General features: G+C 39.8%; 1 protein-coding gene across 4 annotated transcripts in view; it reads left to right on the top strand.

The window, feature by feature from the left end:
• The window catches only part of VTI1A (vesicle transport through interaction with t-SNAREs 1A), a 306,094-nt gene that overhangs the window by 187,748 nt on the left and 102,276 nt on the right, over nt 1–16,070 (top strand). For 2 of the 4 annotated variants that reach the window (XM_068139374.1, XM_068139375.1), the window contains 2 exons: nt 3,004–3,074; nt 8,366–8,427. In XM_068139374.1, coding sequence (XP_067995475.1) covers nt 3,004–3,074; nt 8,366–8,427 — 133 coding nt within the window. Of the gene's footprint in view, nt 1–3,003; nt 3,075–8,365; nt 8,439–16,070 lie in introns of all 4 variants that reach the window. The other 2 variants (XM_068139376.1, XM_068139377.1) reach the window with 1 other exon arrangement.

Genomic DNA, 16,070 nt, shown 5'->3' with positions numbered 1-16,070 from the left:
ACCTGACCTTTTCACATAACCAGAGTAGCATTGTTGATGATTTGCATTATAAGTAGTCCGGAAAGATCTATACAGCGCTGTGGCACTAGAAGCATGATCCTGCTACATAGGTGATGGTTTTAACTGGCAGGAAAACATCAGAGTCCTGGAGAAACTTGAAAAATAATAGCAATCAGATAGCAATGGTAACAAGCTTGTAATTAGCTGTACTGTGGGCTAATGTTACTTTTTTTCCAGTCCCAGGCACCTTCAGTTGCCAACCAAGTGAGGCAGCATGTCTTCCTATCATTTATAAGTGTGTTTTCTTTATTTATTAATATTTTCATTTGGCTGGCTTGACCTTCCAGCTAAAAATCAAGTTTCACTGTCATCAGTGAATTTTCTGAGTAGAGTGAGGATATGAAGAGGATGTGTGGATAAAGGTGTCAATTTATGTTTGCAAACTTATTGTGAGATTATGTTACCTCTGTTATGTCTCTTTGTTCAAACTTATGTTGTTATTTTAGCCCAAAAAAGGCCAAAGATCATCAACTAAAGTGCATGTAGAGTAAAGCTGCTCCTGTAAAATTGATGATCCATCCAATTATTTATCTATAGAGGCTGCAAGGAAGAAATGCAACTATCTCAGTTCTCAGACCCCTCTGCTAGGTTGAACTTCATGGCTGAAGGTTTAATCCCTAAGTGTCATATCAACAATTCATTCTGTGATATTCTGGCTGACATGCTCTCCTTCCTTATTTATTGATGTCTTCAGTCATTGACAATGAGAGGAAAATACACTATTCGTCAAAGTGATGGTGTTTTACCCTCACTTACAGTTGATGCTGCTGTCACATTGATGGCTGGAAAATAAACTCAATCATTATAAAAAGCTAAGAGTGTGAACTTGCCAGTGACAGGAAGAAGATGAAAAAAACAAAACCCACAGTAATGTGCTTAAAATTGGGGTAATAAAAATAGAACTGTTTCCTATAAAGACATTTTTTGAGCTTTGTGAGGTACCAAGCCATTTCAGCCATGTAGAGTTATTCCATTGGCGGAAAATCTACTCCTCACACTCCACTATGTCTGTGCAAACATATGTGTAATTTTTGCCAGTGAAATGCGGGTTATCATTTCACCTCACACTGCTTACTTAATAATTTGTTGGTTTTATTTTAGAGGATTTTGCTTTGGTTTATCTCCCCAGATTACACTGACTGCATGTACATGTTTGTGTATTACAGTATTTTGAGTGGTTGGATGAGGAATAAGCTCAGTATAGTTTCATCTAGTAAGTCCTTTGACATGCAAACATAGGCAAAGCTCTCTTGAAACACTTTCTTAGGCTACCATGTGTGTAGCTGTAGTGCACCTCACAACTTTAACTCAATAACCACATATCTTACCACATTTCACCTTTGGGAGGCATTGTATATACAGCTAAAAGTAAAGAGCAGCAAGCCAAGAGGGACAAGATAGCATAATGAGGATGTCAATTTGTGGTCAGATATCTGAGGAAATATTTATCTTACTTGTACTGTACTTGGCACCAAATAGAGAAATATATATGTAATGAATTTCCTTAGACTTTATCTGGCAGAGTGTGTGCCTTCTGCTAAATGGATTTGGGGGGAAAAAAATGCTCATCTCAAATTTTTTAAGTCTGAGGTGGTTGGGTTTTGTTTCCTGAAAATGGACTGCATCTATTAAAAACCACAAGAATAGTCATGTTTGCTCCACTAACAATTCTAAATGACCAGTTTTCTTGAAGTTCTTCAAATAATTGCATTTTAAGATCCCCCTCATTCACCAGAAGGAAAGCAAGGCATGATTTTTGTTGTTTATGACAAAAATATAAAGAACTTTTTTATAGTCTTACTCAATTTTGTTGTGTATCTCTGGCAAACTAGCTAAGTAACCTAAATGAATGTGGACAAAAATGCTGGCTGTCTCACACGTGTTGTGTGTCCTGAGGCAAGCTACAGCTGCTCCAGTTCCTTGTGCCTGTTTCCCCATCTGTAAAATGGGAATGATTTAACTTATTTTTCTCCTTCAGGGAAATACAGGGAGGGTTTCTAAATGTTTCTGTAGAACTTTGAAGATTAGAATCTCTTCTCTCTACTTGCTGCTTAAATTTCGGTGTTAGAGGAGCATTCAACTGAAGCTGTTTGAAGAGTAAAGTTTTGGCATCTTGTGTTTTCTTTGTACCATATCTTGAGGCCTCTCTACTATAATTTTGCAATCCTTGGTTTAGCAGGAAGCTGTGGAAGCAAACACCCCCTGTGTAAACAAATGGTGATGACATTAGATTAATGTATATGTCTGCTATTGAAAACAGCAGGAGATCCATTACAGCATATCTCTAAGCTTGCCAGAAGTAGTCCATGGTGGAGCAAAGCAGACACCTGCAACTGGGTTTAACCTGAAATAGCTTTTATTTAAGTATTATTAGTAAGTGCTGAGAGGCCCAGAGAGAGTTGATTTCTTCTAATATGACTTCTCTCAGCCTTTAGAGGTCTAAGGATGGCTGATGATTAAGCAAAGGCTTCCTGACTTCCTTTAAAAATGAAATTAAGGAGTGTGCATCAAGTCTGAAAAACTATCACTCAGAGCAAGCCTGAAAGTCTTTTTGCTTTTGTTTCATAGGGTCACCATCTTTGGAGGTGTTAAAAAAAACCATGTGGACATGGCACCTACGCACATGGTTTAATGGCCGTGGTGGCATTAGGTTGATGGTTGGACTCGATCTTGGAGGTCTTTTCCAACCAAAACAATTCTATGGATCTATGAGTTTCCAGGGCTAGGCACTACAAATAATTACAGGGGGACAGCTTCTCTTTTGGTTCAGCCTCTTCAGTTTTATGTTGCTCGACACATTTAGAGTAATGATGTCTTCCTCTTTGCAGTTAGGAGCGATGAGGCCATCACGTGTATTAAATGCCATTGTTACAATCTAATCTGGCATTTTTAGGCCTTACAGTCATAAACTATATTTTTATTATTTTTGTTTTTTTAATGCAGAGCAGATTGGACAAGAGATGCTGGAAAACCTCAGCCATGACAGAGAAAAGATCCAGCGTGCTCGGGAGAGGGTAAGTTTGATAATAAATAATTGCACATCGTAGATTCTCTTTGCTTTGAGCATGCAAAAATAATCAGGCATATTGATCAGTTTTGTATAAAACAGCTGCTGTTGTGAGGCATAATCACCATCTGCAATGAATCACTTAAAAAATGTTTTGTGTAGGCACAATCCTGCAAGGCCTCTCCTGCTAGGAGTCCTGCTGAAGTCACCAAATCCACCATTGGAAGCAAGCTTTCTGTTACTAATGTCATAGTTAGGTCAATTTTCTGTCCTTAGAAGGGTTTCTGTTAATGTCCATTGCAAGGACTTCTTGGACTCTGTGAGTTCAGTGTTATGGCTGATCTTCTAGTAGTTGATCAACTTTACTCTTTGTAGCTGCAAATGCTAATAATTGTCTCCTTAGGCAATTCTGTGTGAAAGTACTGCTGCTCTGTCACTGCAGTCAGGATAAGTTGTCCATGTAATTTTAGGCTTAAGTCACCTCTATAGGGATCAATTCTATTCTGTAGAGTTAATTAAGATGCTCAGAAGCCCATCCAACACATACAGCTTCTTTGAATGTCAGTCTAAGAAATTTGACTTCTCTGGTTCTGGTTTTTGCTCACAGAACCAGGAGTGACTGCACCTGTGAATATCTGTCTATCACATGTTGATCAGATAATTTATTTGGTGTCCAATTTTGCCAAGGCCTCTAGCTGACCAATTCCACTTAAGAAAACTCCTTTATCTGTCCCAGGGAGTTTCTTTGCCTGGATAGCATCGATTGGTAAAGCCTCATATGACAGCTTTAATGAGGCATTTTCTGTCTGTTGTACCAATTACTTCCCAAAGTCCTGTGCATTAGCTACTCTAAAACGTTAAATATAACTAAATCATTGAATATAAGTAAGGACTGTGAGCATTTACCAAGTGTCCTTCAGGCAGCTTCATGTCTTAATTCACCTCCACTCCTCACATTGCTAGTGACTGCTGAGTCTGAGATGGTTTTCTGTTTCTAGCTGGACAGATAAAACCTCACCAATGGAGATGAATAGTGTGCTGACCCTACAAATCATCTGGAAAGAAAGAGTGTAGTTCCAGTGACTATGTGCACACATGGTTTGTGGCATAACTTTTTCCTTTTCTGTGCTTCCCACTAGAAGAGCAAATTGCTGTAATGGCAAAATTGTGAGCTTCAAGGAGCAAGAGTAAAACCAAGGGTATTCTAGGAAAGTACACCCCATCACTGTGAGGTGAAAGACCTCTTGTCACAAATTACACTATCACAGTATAGCCAAGGTTGGAAGAGACCTCGAGGATCATCGAGTCCAACCTGTCACCACAGACCCATGACTAGACCATGGCACCAAGTGCCATGTCCAATCTCCTCTTGAACACCTCCAGGGATAGTGACTCCACCACCTCCCTGAGCAGCACATTCCTAATGGCTAATGACTCTCTCTGTGAAGAACTTTCTCCTCACCTCGAGCCTAAACTTCCCCTGGCGCAGCTTGGGACTGTGTCCCCTTGTTCTGGTGCTGGTTGTCTGGGAGAAGAGACCAACCCCTTCCTGGCTACAACCACCTTTCAGGTAGTTGTAGAGGGTAATGAGGTCACCCCTGAGCCTCCTCTTCTCCAGGCCAAACAATCCCAGCTCCCTCAGCCTCTCCTCATAGGGCTTGTGTTCAAGGCCTCTCCCCAGCCTTGCTGCCCTTCTCTGGACACGTTCAAGTGTCTCAATATCCTTCTTAAACTGAGGGGCCCAGAAGTGGACACAGTCAAATCTCAAATTCCAAGTTCTTATAATATACCACGTAAAACACTTTGTTTGTGGAATTCAGATTTGTCATGCTCAGGTGTGTAGTCAGGGATGATCTTGGACTACTTGGCCAGTTTTCCATTTTCTGGACATTTCTTAAATGCCAGGACAGAGGAAGCTCTGTCAGTGCTCAATACCTCTACCCTGAATTGATGGCATTATTATTATTATTAGCCAGGGAACAAACTTGTCTTCTGAAAGTCAAATGTCAGCTCGAATTGTGATGGTCAGTTGATGGTCTTACAAACAAAATTTAAATGAGTTAATGTCTCAGTCATTTGGTTAAATGTGCATATAAGAATTTTCCTGTCTTCAGAGTTTTTTTTTTTCTTTTTTTTTTTAACCCAAAGAGGAGGGATGAAAGTTCTGCTACAAGCCAGACAGGTTAAATGAACTATGCAGGTCTCTTGAAGATGCAGCATTTTCAGGAAAACCTCTAATCAAAATATGTCTAAGGCAGGCAAGATATCAATATCAGCATCTTGCTCATCTGCCTTCCTTATTCTTATTTTTTAAAAGCTTTCTCAAATGCTGTGTAGATTTGCCATAGAATAGAATAGAATAGACCAGGTTGGAAGAGACCTTCAAGATCTTCACGTCCAACCCATCATCCAGCACCATCTAATCAACTAAACTATGCAACCAAGCACCCTGTCAAGTCTCCTCCTAAACACCTCCAACGATAGTAACTCCACCACCTCCCCAGGCAGCACATTCCAATGGCCAGTCACTGTCTCTATGAAGAATTTTTTTCCTAACATCCAGCCTAAACCTCCCCTGGCACAGCTTGAGACTATGTCCTCTTGTTCTGGTCCTGGTTGCCTGGGAGAAGAGATCAGCCCCCGCCTGTCTACAACCTCCCTTCAGGTAGTTGTAGACAGCAGTAAGGTCTCCCCTGAGCCTCCTCTTCTCCAGGCTAAGCAACCCCAGCTCCCTCAGCCTCTCCTCATAGGACTTGTGCTCCAAACCCCTCACCAACTTTGTTGCCCTTCTCCAGACACTCTCCAGCAAGTCAACCTCCTTCCTAAACTGAGGGGCCCAGAACTGGACACAGTACTCGAGATGTGGCCTAACCAGTGCAGTGTACAGGGGCAGAATGACCTCCCTGCTCCTGCTGGCCACACTGTTTCTGATGCAGGCCAGGATGCCATTGGCCTTCTTGGCCACCTGGGCACACTGCATGCTCATGTTCAGCCTACCATCGACCAGTACCCCTAGGTCCCTCTCTGCCTGGCTGCTCTCCAGCCACTCTGTCCCCAGCCTGTAGCACTGCTATTTGATATTAGCATTGCTAATATCAAAGCATATTTCAAAATGTTTTCACTACAGCAGGTCAGTGAAACTAGGCAGTGCCATCATAAGCCATTTAACAGTTTTACATGCTACCCATTCTTTGACTTCTGCAGTCCACTGGTATTGGTTTAAAAAAAAAAGAAAAGAAAAGAAAAAAACAATGGAAGAACAGCAATCAGATATTTCAGTTTGAAATAAAAACAAACTTGCAGTATGAAACTCTTTATGCTGTTTTTTTTCTGCCAGTGCAGGAAGGAAAGGTGGGTTTTTTTAGTGTTCTCTTGGGAGGCAGCTAGAGATCTTCCAACAATGTGTGTACGTGTTTGTTTCTGTTTTAACATTTCTTTCTCTTATGTTGTGGATTATTTATTTTTATTACCATAAAACTAGGAGGTCGTCTTGCTTAGAGGAGTTTGTCAAACCTCTAAGATTCAGCTTTCCCTTCCCAACTATCCATAGTGATTCTAGTTGTCAGGTAGAAACCTGCAGCAAGAGAGAAAAGTTAGGATCAAACACACAATGGTAAAAAGGAGAGAGTTACTTTTCTGTGAAAAGGGAGGAGAAGCCCCAAGTGTTAAATGCATCCTTATGAATAATAAAAGACCAATGTAAAGCACACATTTGTACTTCAGATTCCCTTCTAGCATAGAAAATAAGTTGGCTTTTTAATGAGCCTTTTAAAAAAATGTGACTCTTTTCCTTGTGTTACTTGTGTCAAACTGGGCTAAACTGCTTTTCTAGAGCTTGAATTTGTCTAGGTGAATCAGGAAAAAATGAGAGAATGGCCTCCCTGGAATAGAATGCTCATCTTTGTTCCATCATAGCACAAAATGACAGAGATCTGAGAGTCAGTGCAAGCCTTCCCACTGCACATGATATTGCTAAGAGCAAGTCCTGGTTGGTGTTATCCAGTCCTAGCTTCTGCTTGGCATTTTCTTAATACCCCTTCACTAACAAGGAGAGAATTTATGCAAAAGAAAAAGGTTGTTTCACTGATTGTGCTGCTGATTTCAGTGATAAGTATTAACTCTGGCTGCAAATATTTGCAATGTTGAGCTTCAGAATAGAAACTGGTTTTAATATTGCTCCTGTGAATACGTTCAAGATCTAATACTGGTTCGTTATGGTGAGGGTGATTTATCTTTGGAAGATTGCCACTTTCCTTGGCAGTTTTCCTGTTTTGATGGATTTGTTACACAGGATACATTTTGTCTTTGACGACGAAGTTTCTTTAGTAAGAAGTCAGTAAGTCAGGTAATCCTTTTAATCTGATTCGATAATGAAGAAGTAAATAACTCAGCTTTCAGAGGAAAAAGAATGTTTTCATGTATATACACACAGCTGTGTTTTGAGGCATGTCAGAAGCTGTGATCCCTGCTATTTCATAACTGCCACTCATTACATCATCATTAACAGTAGATGCTGATGTCCCACTGTCTTTCAAGACCTCTAAAAAAGTCCAAAGATGTCTCTTTCACCTATCAGTAGCAAGAGAGGCAACAGGGTTGTTAGTCAATTCTTGCTGTTCACTTCCTTACTAGACATCACTGTGTGAAAAACTAATAAACACAAAAAATGGAAGGCAGGTTTTAATACCTTTTAATGTGCAGTTAATGTGCTTCATAATTTTTCATCTTTCCAATGGCTTTTTTTGATTCAGTTTTGCTTGTACCTATTTTGCAAGGTTTTAGACAGCTGTAGAACAAGTCAGCTAATTAAGTTTAGCTCTAAAGGTAGGTTTCCTGTGTCCCAACAGACCACTAAAAATGTTATTTTCAGCAAGCATGTGATCATTCTATGCAAAAATATATATTGTACAGCTGTGCCTTATGTATATACTGCATACTGTTCACAGAGTACTTGGACATCCATCCCAGTTGTGGCTACTGTAAGGTCAGGAGAAGTTTTGTATTTAAGGGACAGTATATGCATGTTTCCTTCAGGCAGAATGAGTGAAAAGACATTGTTCTATATGACTGCCTTTTCTTTAACCTACTGTCCTTGTAAAGCACCTGGGTTCCATTTTTATGTAAGTGAAAACCAAGCAAAACATTCTAAATTTCAGAGCTTTGATGGCATTCTTACATGAGGGTTTGTTGTGGACTAATCCCAAAGCTGACTGACTCAAATGACAGTATAATTATCTGCCCTCTGTACAGAATGGAGTTACATATCCTTACACCTTAATGGGACTCTTTTCTTCCTAGCTTAGAGAAACCGATGCAAACCTGGGGAAGAGTTCCAGGATTTTGACAGGAATGTTGCGAAGGTAAGGCCAAGGTAGGGACACTTCTGATCTTTCTCTTTTTCTCCCTCTCTTCTTCCATGCCTTATCTTTAGTTTTCATTTAACCTCAGCATGTTGACATACCTGACTTTTTTACATGGGTTGCTATGTAGAATAACTTCTAATGAATGCTGGTATTCAACCAGGCATGGTTATATAGAAAGTTTTATCACAGCTATGGAAATGAGTTGTCTGTAACTTGAGGGATTAACCCTTAGTCATTTCTCATCTTAGTTTCTTTGTATTTAGGAAGCTTTTGTGGATTTAGGAGGGGGTTTTGTGTTGAATGATGATTTCCTGTGTTCCTTATACTTGAGTGTTTTTGGTTCCTTCAGGGGTTTTCAACTGTTAGCTTTTTAGGTGAGAAAGTTTGTAAATATTTTGGGGCAGCATAAATGCAGAACAAAGGTCTTCTGAGTAGGTGGAGCCGACACGTTGTCAAACCTTGTGGTTTTAGCATGGTTTCAAAATTATGAAAATTGTGCCTGGGATAAAGCTGAGGTGATGGTGAGACACTGGAACAGGTTGCCCAGGGAGGTGGTGGAAGCCCCATCCCTGGAGGTTTTTAAGGCCAGGCTGGATGTGGCTCTGGACAATCTGATCTAGTGTGACGTGTCTCTGGCCATGGCAGAGGGGTTGGAACTAGATGATCCTTGAGGTCCCTTCCAACCCTAACAATTCTATGATTCTATGATACAGAAAGATAAACATTGCAACATGCTAAACCCCTATGTAGTACTGCAGGAAGGGAGTTGTCCAGTAATTGCTCACCCACCTTAAGTTTACATTAGTACCTTCCCAGACTTTTTTTTTCTAGATTAGTGGCATCTCTGGTTATGTTCCTTACCCAGTGAAATGACACCTGAGCTTCTCTTTGTTGCCCATATTTCGTTAGCTGTTCAGCTTCCTAAAGAGGAAAAGCATCCATCCCTCTAGTAGATGGTGTCAGGTGCTATGAAAATACAGTTTTAAAGGAGTTTAGAGCATGCTCAGAAGCGTTCAGTATGAAATTGCCCTTTCCATGTGCCTTTATGTTGCATATTTGCTTAATGAAATTTTCCTATTAAAAAAAAAAGAGAGTATTAGCAGAGTTTTTGATTTATCACTTGGCTTGGAAAAATATCAAAACTACAATTTAATGAGTTGTTCTTTAGTCTTTTCAGAAAAATGTCTTTGTTAGTTCCTTGTATACCCAGCTGACAAAGGTGAAAATGACCGAACCTCATGCCTGCGTTCCACAGATTTCTTACAACTGCAACTGCAAACCGTAACATATAAAATTCTCTGATTAAGAGTAATATGTAAATGACACAAGCTAAATTCAAAATCCATGGAGAAAGGAAGTGGCAATTGAAAGGGATGGTTCAGTGCCTGTAGACAATCAAAATAAACTGTACCAAAAAAAAAAAAAAAGAGATGAAGTAAAGAAAAGACACAACCAAACCCAAGTCTCCCCAGGAAGGGCTCTGCGACATGAGCTGTAACAAATATTCTGCATATGTCTCCATTTTGTCAAATCTCATTAAAGGGGTTTCTTGCTTTATGTCAATTGAGCTGTCCAAAAATCATTCATCATTTTAGTGTAAAAAAAAAAAACCAAAAACCTCATGCAGTTATTTAAATAATATCATATTAATGTTAAAGTTCAGCTGTCACTTAATAGTATGGCTTAATCAGACATAGCATTTAGGAAAAATAGTTTTTTCGGGCTCTACTTGGCTTTCAGGTTGGCAGATTCAAATAAGGATTTATGGGTTTCTAAACCAATGTATTCTTTCCGTGTTTATGCTTGAGGTACCTCAGCCTGTTTTTTTTTCCCTTTCCTTTCGCAGCACCCTGTAGTCTGTTATTTCCAATAACATAAAGTATCTCCTCACACATTGTGTTTGAATACATTTGCAAGCAATTTGGAGAAGCTGAAACAAAAAACATATGCCCTAACCTTTGACTTTGTTTTGTGTTTGGGAACCACGGTTAGGAGTCCTAGTTTATAAGTGTTCCATAAGCCAAATGAAAAATACAATCTTTCTGAAATATACTTGGGCTGCTCTTTTCAGACAAAAGGATTATGTAGTCGAATGCCAAGTCTGCCCTCGGTGAGTCAGAGGGGCACTGGATTTCCTTTTTCTTTAACAAAAATGCTGAGCTGAGCCACCTATCTGGATAAAAGGCAGGTTAGGACTTAATCTTAGTTCAGGTAAATGTTCTAAAAGCGATGCCTCAGTATAGATGCGACTTGGAGTAGGATCACAGAAATTCAGGGGCTTGAAGGGACCTCAAAAGATCTTCTAGTCCAACACCCACCCCCACCCCCCCTACCCCCCACCAGAGCAGGATCACCTACACCAGATTACATGGAAGATTCTCAGGATATAATTTAAAATCATGTAATAGAGCTATGGTGAATTTAACTTGTTTGTGAATTTTTGGCTAGAAAAGTCTAGCATTATCACAGCCTCAGCATCATCCCAGTGTTCTTTAGTCACATGACTAGTTGTAAAATACAGATCCCAAGAAGTCAGAACAAATTAGATAGACACAACTGTAAGAAAAATAATTAGCACAGATTGGCAGTTATGTCCTAATTTCTGCATACTTCAGTACATAGCACGTGTTTCACTTAATTACTGGAACCAATAGAGAAGCACACTGGAGGACTGTTATTCACATCATCATTATACAGAAAAGTTAATGTTAAAATGAATACTGTTCAACTTAGTTGCTTCTCCCACAATATGTATTTGCTGATGTGCTTGAAGTCATATGCCAGGCTAACACCCTATGCATCACACTAATGCCTATTTCTGTGTTTACTATCCGGGAAAGGTAAAGCAGCATCTCTTCTGAATCTGGCCAACTATATGAAAAGATCAGATATTTAGATAGCTAGAGGGCTAAATTACTCCCTTTGTATGACCTAAATTCCCTAGCCATGTATTTGTGCATAAAATGTTCTGGAGATGGGGAAAAAAGCAAGGACAGATGCTGTAGAGAGCCAAGGAAATCAGTGGCATAATAGGGACAGGTCGGTCTTCCTTATCCTAGTTTGCTGCTATAACAATGCAAGGGAGCCAGCCATGTGTAGTGGAATTTGTTGTCTGCTGGTACTTTGGTTGTGTAAGGGGAATTTTTGTAGTAAGTGCTTCTAATTTTCTTTTTCCTTTGAAATTATCTGTAAATTCACAATGTGTTTTTGTTGTTGTAAGTAAACTTATTGATATTCCTCTAAACATTACCTTCCACCTATTGGCATTAGGCTGGTAGGTTAATACTGGCATGTTGATAAATCTCAAAGCATTAGTAATTTCCTTTCACACTGGATATCCTGATATTTTATGACTCCTCTTTGAAACACTGAGACTATAACAGCAGCTCAGTGTAGGTTCAGTTACAGAAAGTTTCAGATAGCTTTTAACATAAGGAAATGGCATCTTCTGTGGTCATCTGCAATATTACCATCTCGCACAATTATGCCTTGGCCTTTACCCCATTGTGAACTGTGGAGTGTGTTAGAAGCAGAGAAGAATATGTTCTGAAAGATCTTCAGTCTTTGGCCATATCCTAAGCCAACAGCCTAGAAGAGCTGTGAAGAAAATAATTTGGACTGTCTCCAAGCCACACACAGCCCAGTGGGGAAACAAACCTTAAAGTGAACAGATAAAAAAAAGAATCAGTACATTTGAATCTTTATCCAATTAGCAGATAAATTCTATCTACCCCCTTCCGAATCACAGGAAAATGTTTTAGAAAAACAGCTACGAACCCCAAAACAGCCTTTTATTCTCTCTGGTTCACCAGGAAGTTCTTATGTAAAAAAATTCTTTTCCAGTCTTTGGATTGCACGATTCTGAGTTGTTATCAATAAAATGAACACATCAGCTCTTACTAGTGACTTTAAAAATTTGGTTTTTCAATAGGGCAATCACACTAGCTCTGAATGATGGAAATGAAGCAGAAAGTATTTAGCTTTCAGGAAGTAAGTTGTATGACTTGCCCACAGCTACATGACCAATGTGGCTACTATAAGAAACAGAGAATGTCTCCCAATCTGTGCTAGCTGTAGTCATAGTATCATAGTATCAGTCAGGGTTGGAAGGGACCACAAGGATCATCTAGTTCCAACCCACCTGCCATGGGCAGGGACACCCCACACTAGATCAGGCTGGCCAGAGCCTCATCCAGCCTGGGCTTAAGCACCTCCAGGGACGGGGCCTCAACCACCTCCCTGGACAACCCATTCCAGGCTATCACCACTCTCATGGTGAAGAACCTCCTCCTCACATCCAGCCTGAATCTCCCCACCTCCAGCTTCATTCCATTCCCCCTAGTCCTATCACTACCTGAAATCCTGAGAGGTCCCTCCCCAGCCTTCTTGTAGGCCCCCTTCAGATACTGGAAGTCCACAATTAGGTCACCTCATCAATTAGGTCAATTAGGTCAAGTTTCTTTGCTCACTTACCAGAAAAATTATGGTAGCCTTGCTTCTTCCATCACTTCTATTCATACTTCCTTGTACTTTTGAACTCAAGGATAGACCAGAGCTCACAGTTGTTTTTCAACATTTCCTAGAATCATTAAAAAACTTAGGTTGGAAGGGACCTCTAGAGGTCACCCAGTCCAACCTCATGCTCAAAGCAAGTCAAATTTTCAGCACATCTAAGGTTGGGGATATCAATGCCTCTGTAAGCAATCTGTTCTAGTAGTAGTTGAGACAAACAATTGTTTGGAATTTTCCAGCATCCAACTTGTGCCCATTGCCTCTAATCCTAAACAGAAGTGATTTAAAACATAAATTTTCAGGATTAGCCTTCAGAGTTTGGGCCTGGGTTGCAGTTGTTCGTAGCAGTTCTGTCTAACAACTTCAGCAGTTTTGAAGAGGCCCTTGTGGTCATTAGGCTGAGATGACATCCAGCGTAGGGTAATTCTTTAGTGTTCTGCCTCCACTTATTGACTGACCAGGTGGCCATTCAGCTGTGGATGCACAATATTTTTTTTTCATTTGCTTTCTCACACTCTAGAGATGTGAACAGTAAATTGTGCCTGTTCTGCATTCTCTCTGGGCTACAAAGCCCACATTTCTATATACAGAAGAATAACAGTAAAGACAGTCATGTCCTTGTTGAGGCAAACCAAAACAAACAGTGAATGTTATCACTGGCATTTCCCCCTCTCTCCCTACCAAACGCTGCTTCCATCCCCAAAGAGGATTTTATTCTGAGCTAAGGCCTGTCTCAGTATCAGTCATGCTGGCTGTTGAGTCATATCTGACTGTTGAGTCGTAAGTTTTCTGAAGGAAGGTCTTCATAGGGCAGATACAAAGTGAAGTTTGACATAGATTTGCTTCGTTTTCATGCAAATGGAGGAATTCCTCTTTCCAGCAGGAACCTTGTATGTTTGGTCTCAAACCAAATGAAGTTTGAGTAAAAATTGTTTTAGCAACTTTATGGTACATGAATTTTTATCTTAAGATGTATGTCTACACTGAAAAATGACAGAAATGGTAAATCCTTTAGCAACAAATCTGCTCCATGTTGAATATTTATAGCTGCAGCTGTTTACTTCAGTAATGTAGACCTTGATTCAAGAACATACTTAAGCATATGGGTTAGCTTAAAGCAGAGGAGTAATTCCATTAACTTGAGGGACTGAATAAGAGGAAAGTGAGTGATAGAATGATTCTGGGTTGTCTCTTGAGGCAGTGCAGCTTTTATTGTGCTCCTTGTCCAGTTACAGAGCAAACCCTGTCCTTAATATTTCTGTTGTTAAATGGGAACAATAAAATAAGCATAGGGTATGTCAGTGTAAGAATACTTTAAAGAAAAATTCCTGACTTAAGCACTTAATATTAGTTACTTGGTTATTCTGATATTGTCCATATTTGTTTCTTAATATGCAACTAATCTCCATCAATTATGAAATGTTGAATCTTTTTAGAAGGAAACCAATAAGGTTTGTGTTGCTGTTAATCACAAGATATATTCCAGATAAAATCTTGGCATTAATTAGTACCTAGTGATTCCTTACTTTATCTCTGACTTCAACAAAGAAACAAGATTTCTTTTTAAAGTGATGGACAAAACATCTGGAAAACATAAGTGTAATGTCAGCAAAATTCCCAAGGGTAAAGCATTCTTCATCACTAGGAGTCCAACCAAAGACCAGGAAATGTACCTCTAGATCTGAACAGCAAGAATCTTCAAATAGTATGGGATACTGTGGGTTCCCTGCTCTCAATTTAGGTGTGAGCAATCCAGTGTCCATAAGATGCATTTCTTATTTTTAATAACAAGCTATCTTATAGACCTTGCTCATCTGTCTTGGACAGTGTTCTGTATGTCCTTGCCAAAATGCTTTTGAAAAATATTGCTAACATTCAGTGTTAGAAATACTTTTCAGCTCATGCATCATAGAAGGTGCAGAAGTCTTTGAGCTGGTGTATAACCACCATGGCTACAGCAAGCAGTATACATAGAGAATTCCAAGTCATACACTGTAGGTAATGCATGCCTAATGGAATGGGACCAATTTCAACACTGCAGGCATGTAGCTGTGATTAGCTTAATGCCACCTTAACCTTTGCAAACCTCCTGCTCCAACAGCTGAAGTGATACAGAGTCAAGTTTACTTCAAACCTAGAAAAAAAAAGGAGCATTCTGATTCATCTTTACATTTTCCTGGCTTAAATGCATAGGACAAAATAAGTCAGTGTTTTACTCTCCTTGTACCTAGGCAGTTTTAGGAGGATCTGCCCTTCACTCATTGAGATGGAAGCATTTATGTTGCAGCACTGGGGTTTTTTTCAGATTGGCAAGCTATATCTATGTGTCAAGCTGCCTACACTACATCCATTATTAGCAGGACTCTCTGCATTCTTCAGACAATATTTCTAATTCTCTTTTTTCATTCCTTTTATAAATGTAGAATGGCCTTTGTTCTGTTGTCTCCATTCCCTCCCTTCTATCATCTGGAATTACTATCTTGTTTCTCCCCCCATCCCCCCCCCCTTCTATCTACTCGTGTCCAGCTGAACAGCTGGAAAGAACATTATCTGAAGCACAGTTGTGTTTCTGCAGGAAAGCAGGATCCCAATGGATAATTATCAGAGCTAGTCCTAGACTGCATATACCAAGAATGTAAAGCCTCGAGATAGGTTAAATATCATGTAACGCTTTGTGATTGTTCTCGGTATTGAGGTACACTAACTACCATTACACAGCTAGAGCCTGTAAAGGTTCACAGTGTCATGAGTGAAACAAAAGGCACTTCATAGCATTGTCATGTCTGAACCACAGGTGATGTCCCATGACATGCTTTCATGAGAGGGCATGTCTTAATGGCAGAACAATCAGTGGAGTGCTTTCTTGCAGTAGTTAAAAGTAGTTTCCAGTTGGATGAATTTGCTCTGACGTGATATTCAGGAATAGTGAAGGCACTGAAAATACTTCTAATGTGGTGAGATTTGTTTATGTGGATCAGGGTGAAGCAGGGAACCTGTCAGCAAAAGCTGTGATTAGTAATTGCTGAAATAATTCAAGAGGACTTCGTTGATTTCTGAAAAGTTAAACTCTTTAAGGCCAGTAGTAAATGAAGTATCACGTTGTTTCTTGACACCACTCACAACAGAAC

This window comes from Melanerpes formicivorus, unplaced genomic scaffold, assembly GCF_026170545.1.
Source record: "Melanerpes formicivorus ecotype bairdi unplaced genomic scaffold, bMelFor1.0.p_v2 SCAF_6, whole genome shotgun sequence".
Classification (NCBI taxonomy): Eukaryota; Metazoa; Chordata; class Aves; order Piciformes; family Picidae; genus Melanerpes; species Melanerpes formicivorus.
The sequence above is the reverse complement of the archived record's forward strand: the minus strand, read 5'-3'. Positions and strand labels throughout refer to the sequence as shown.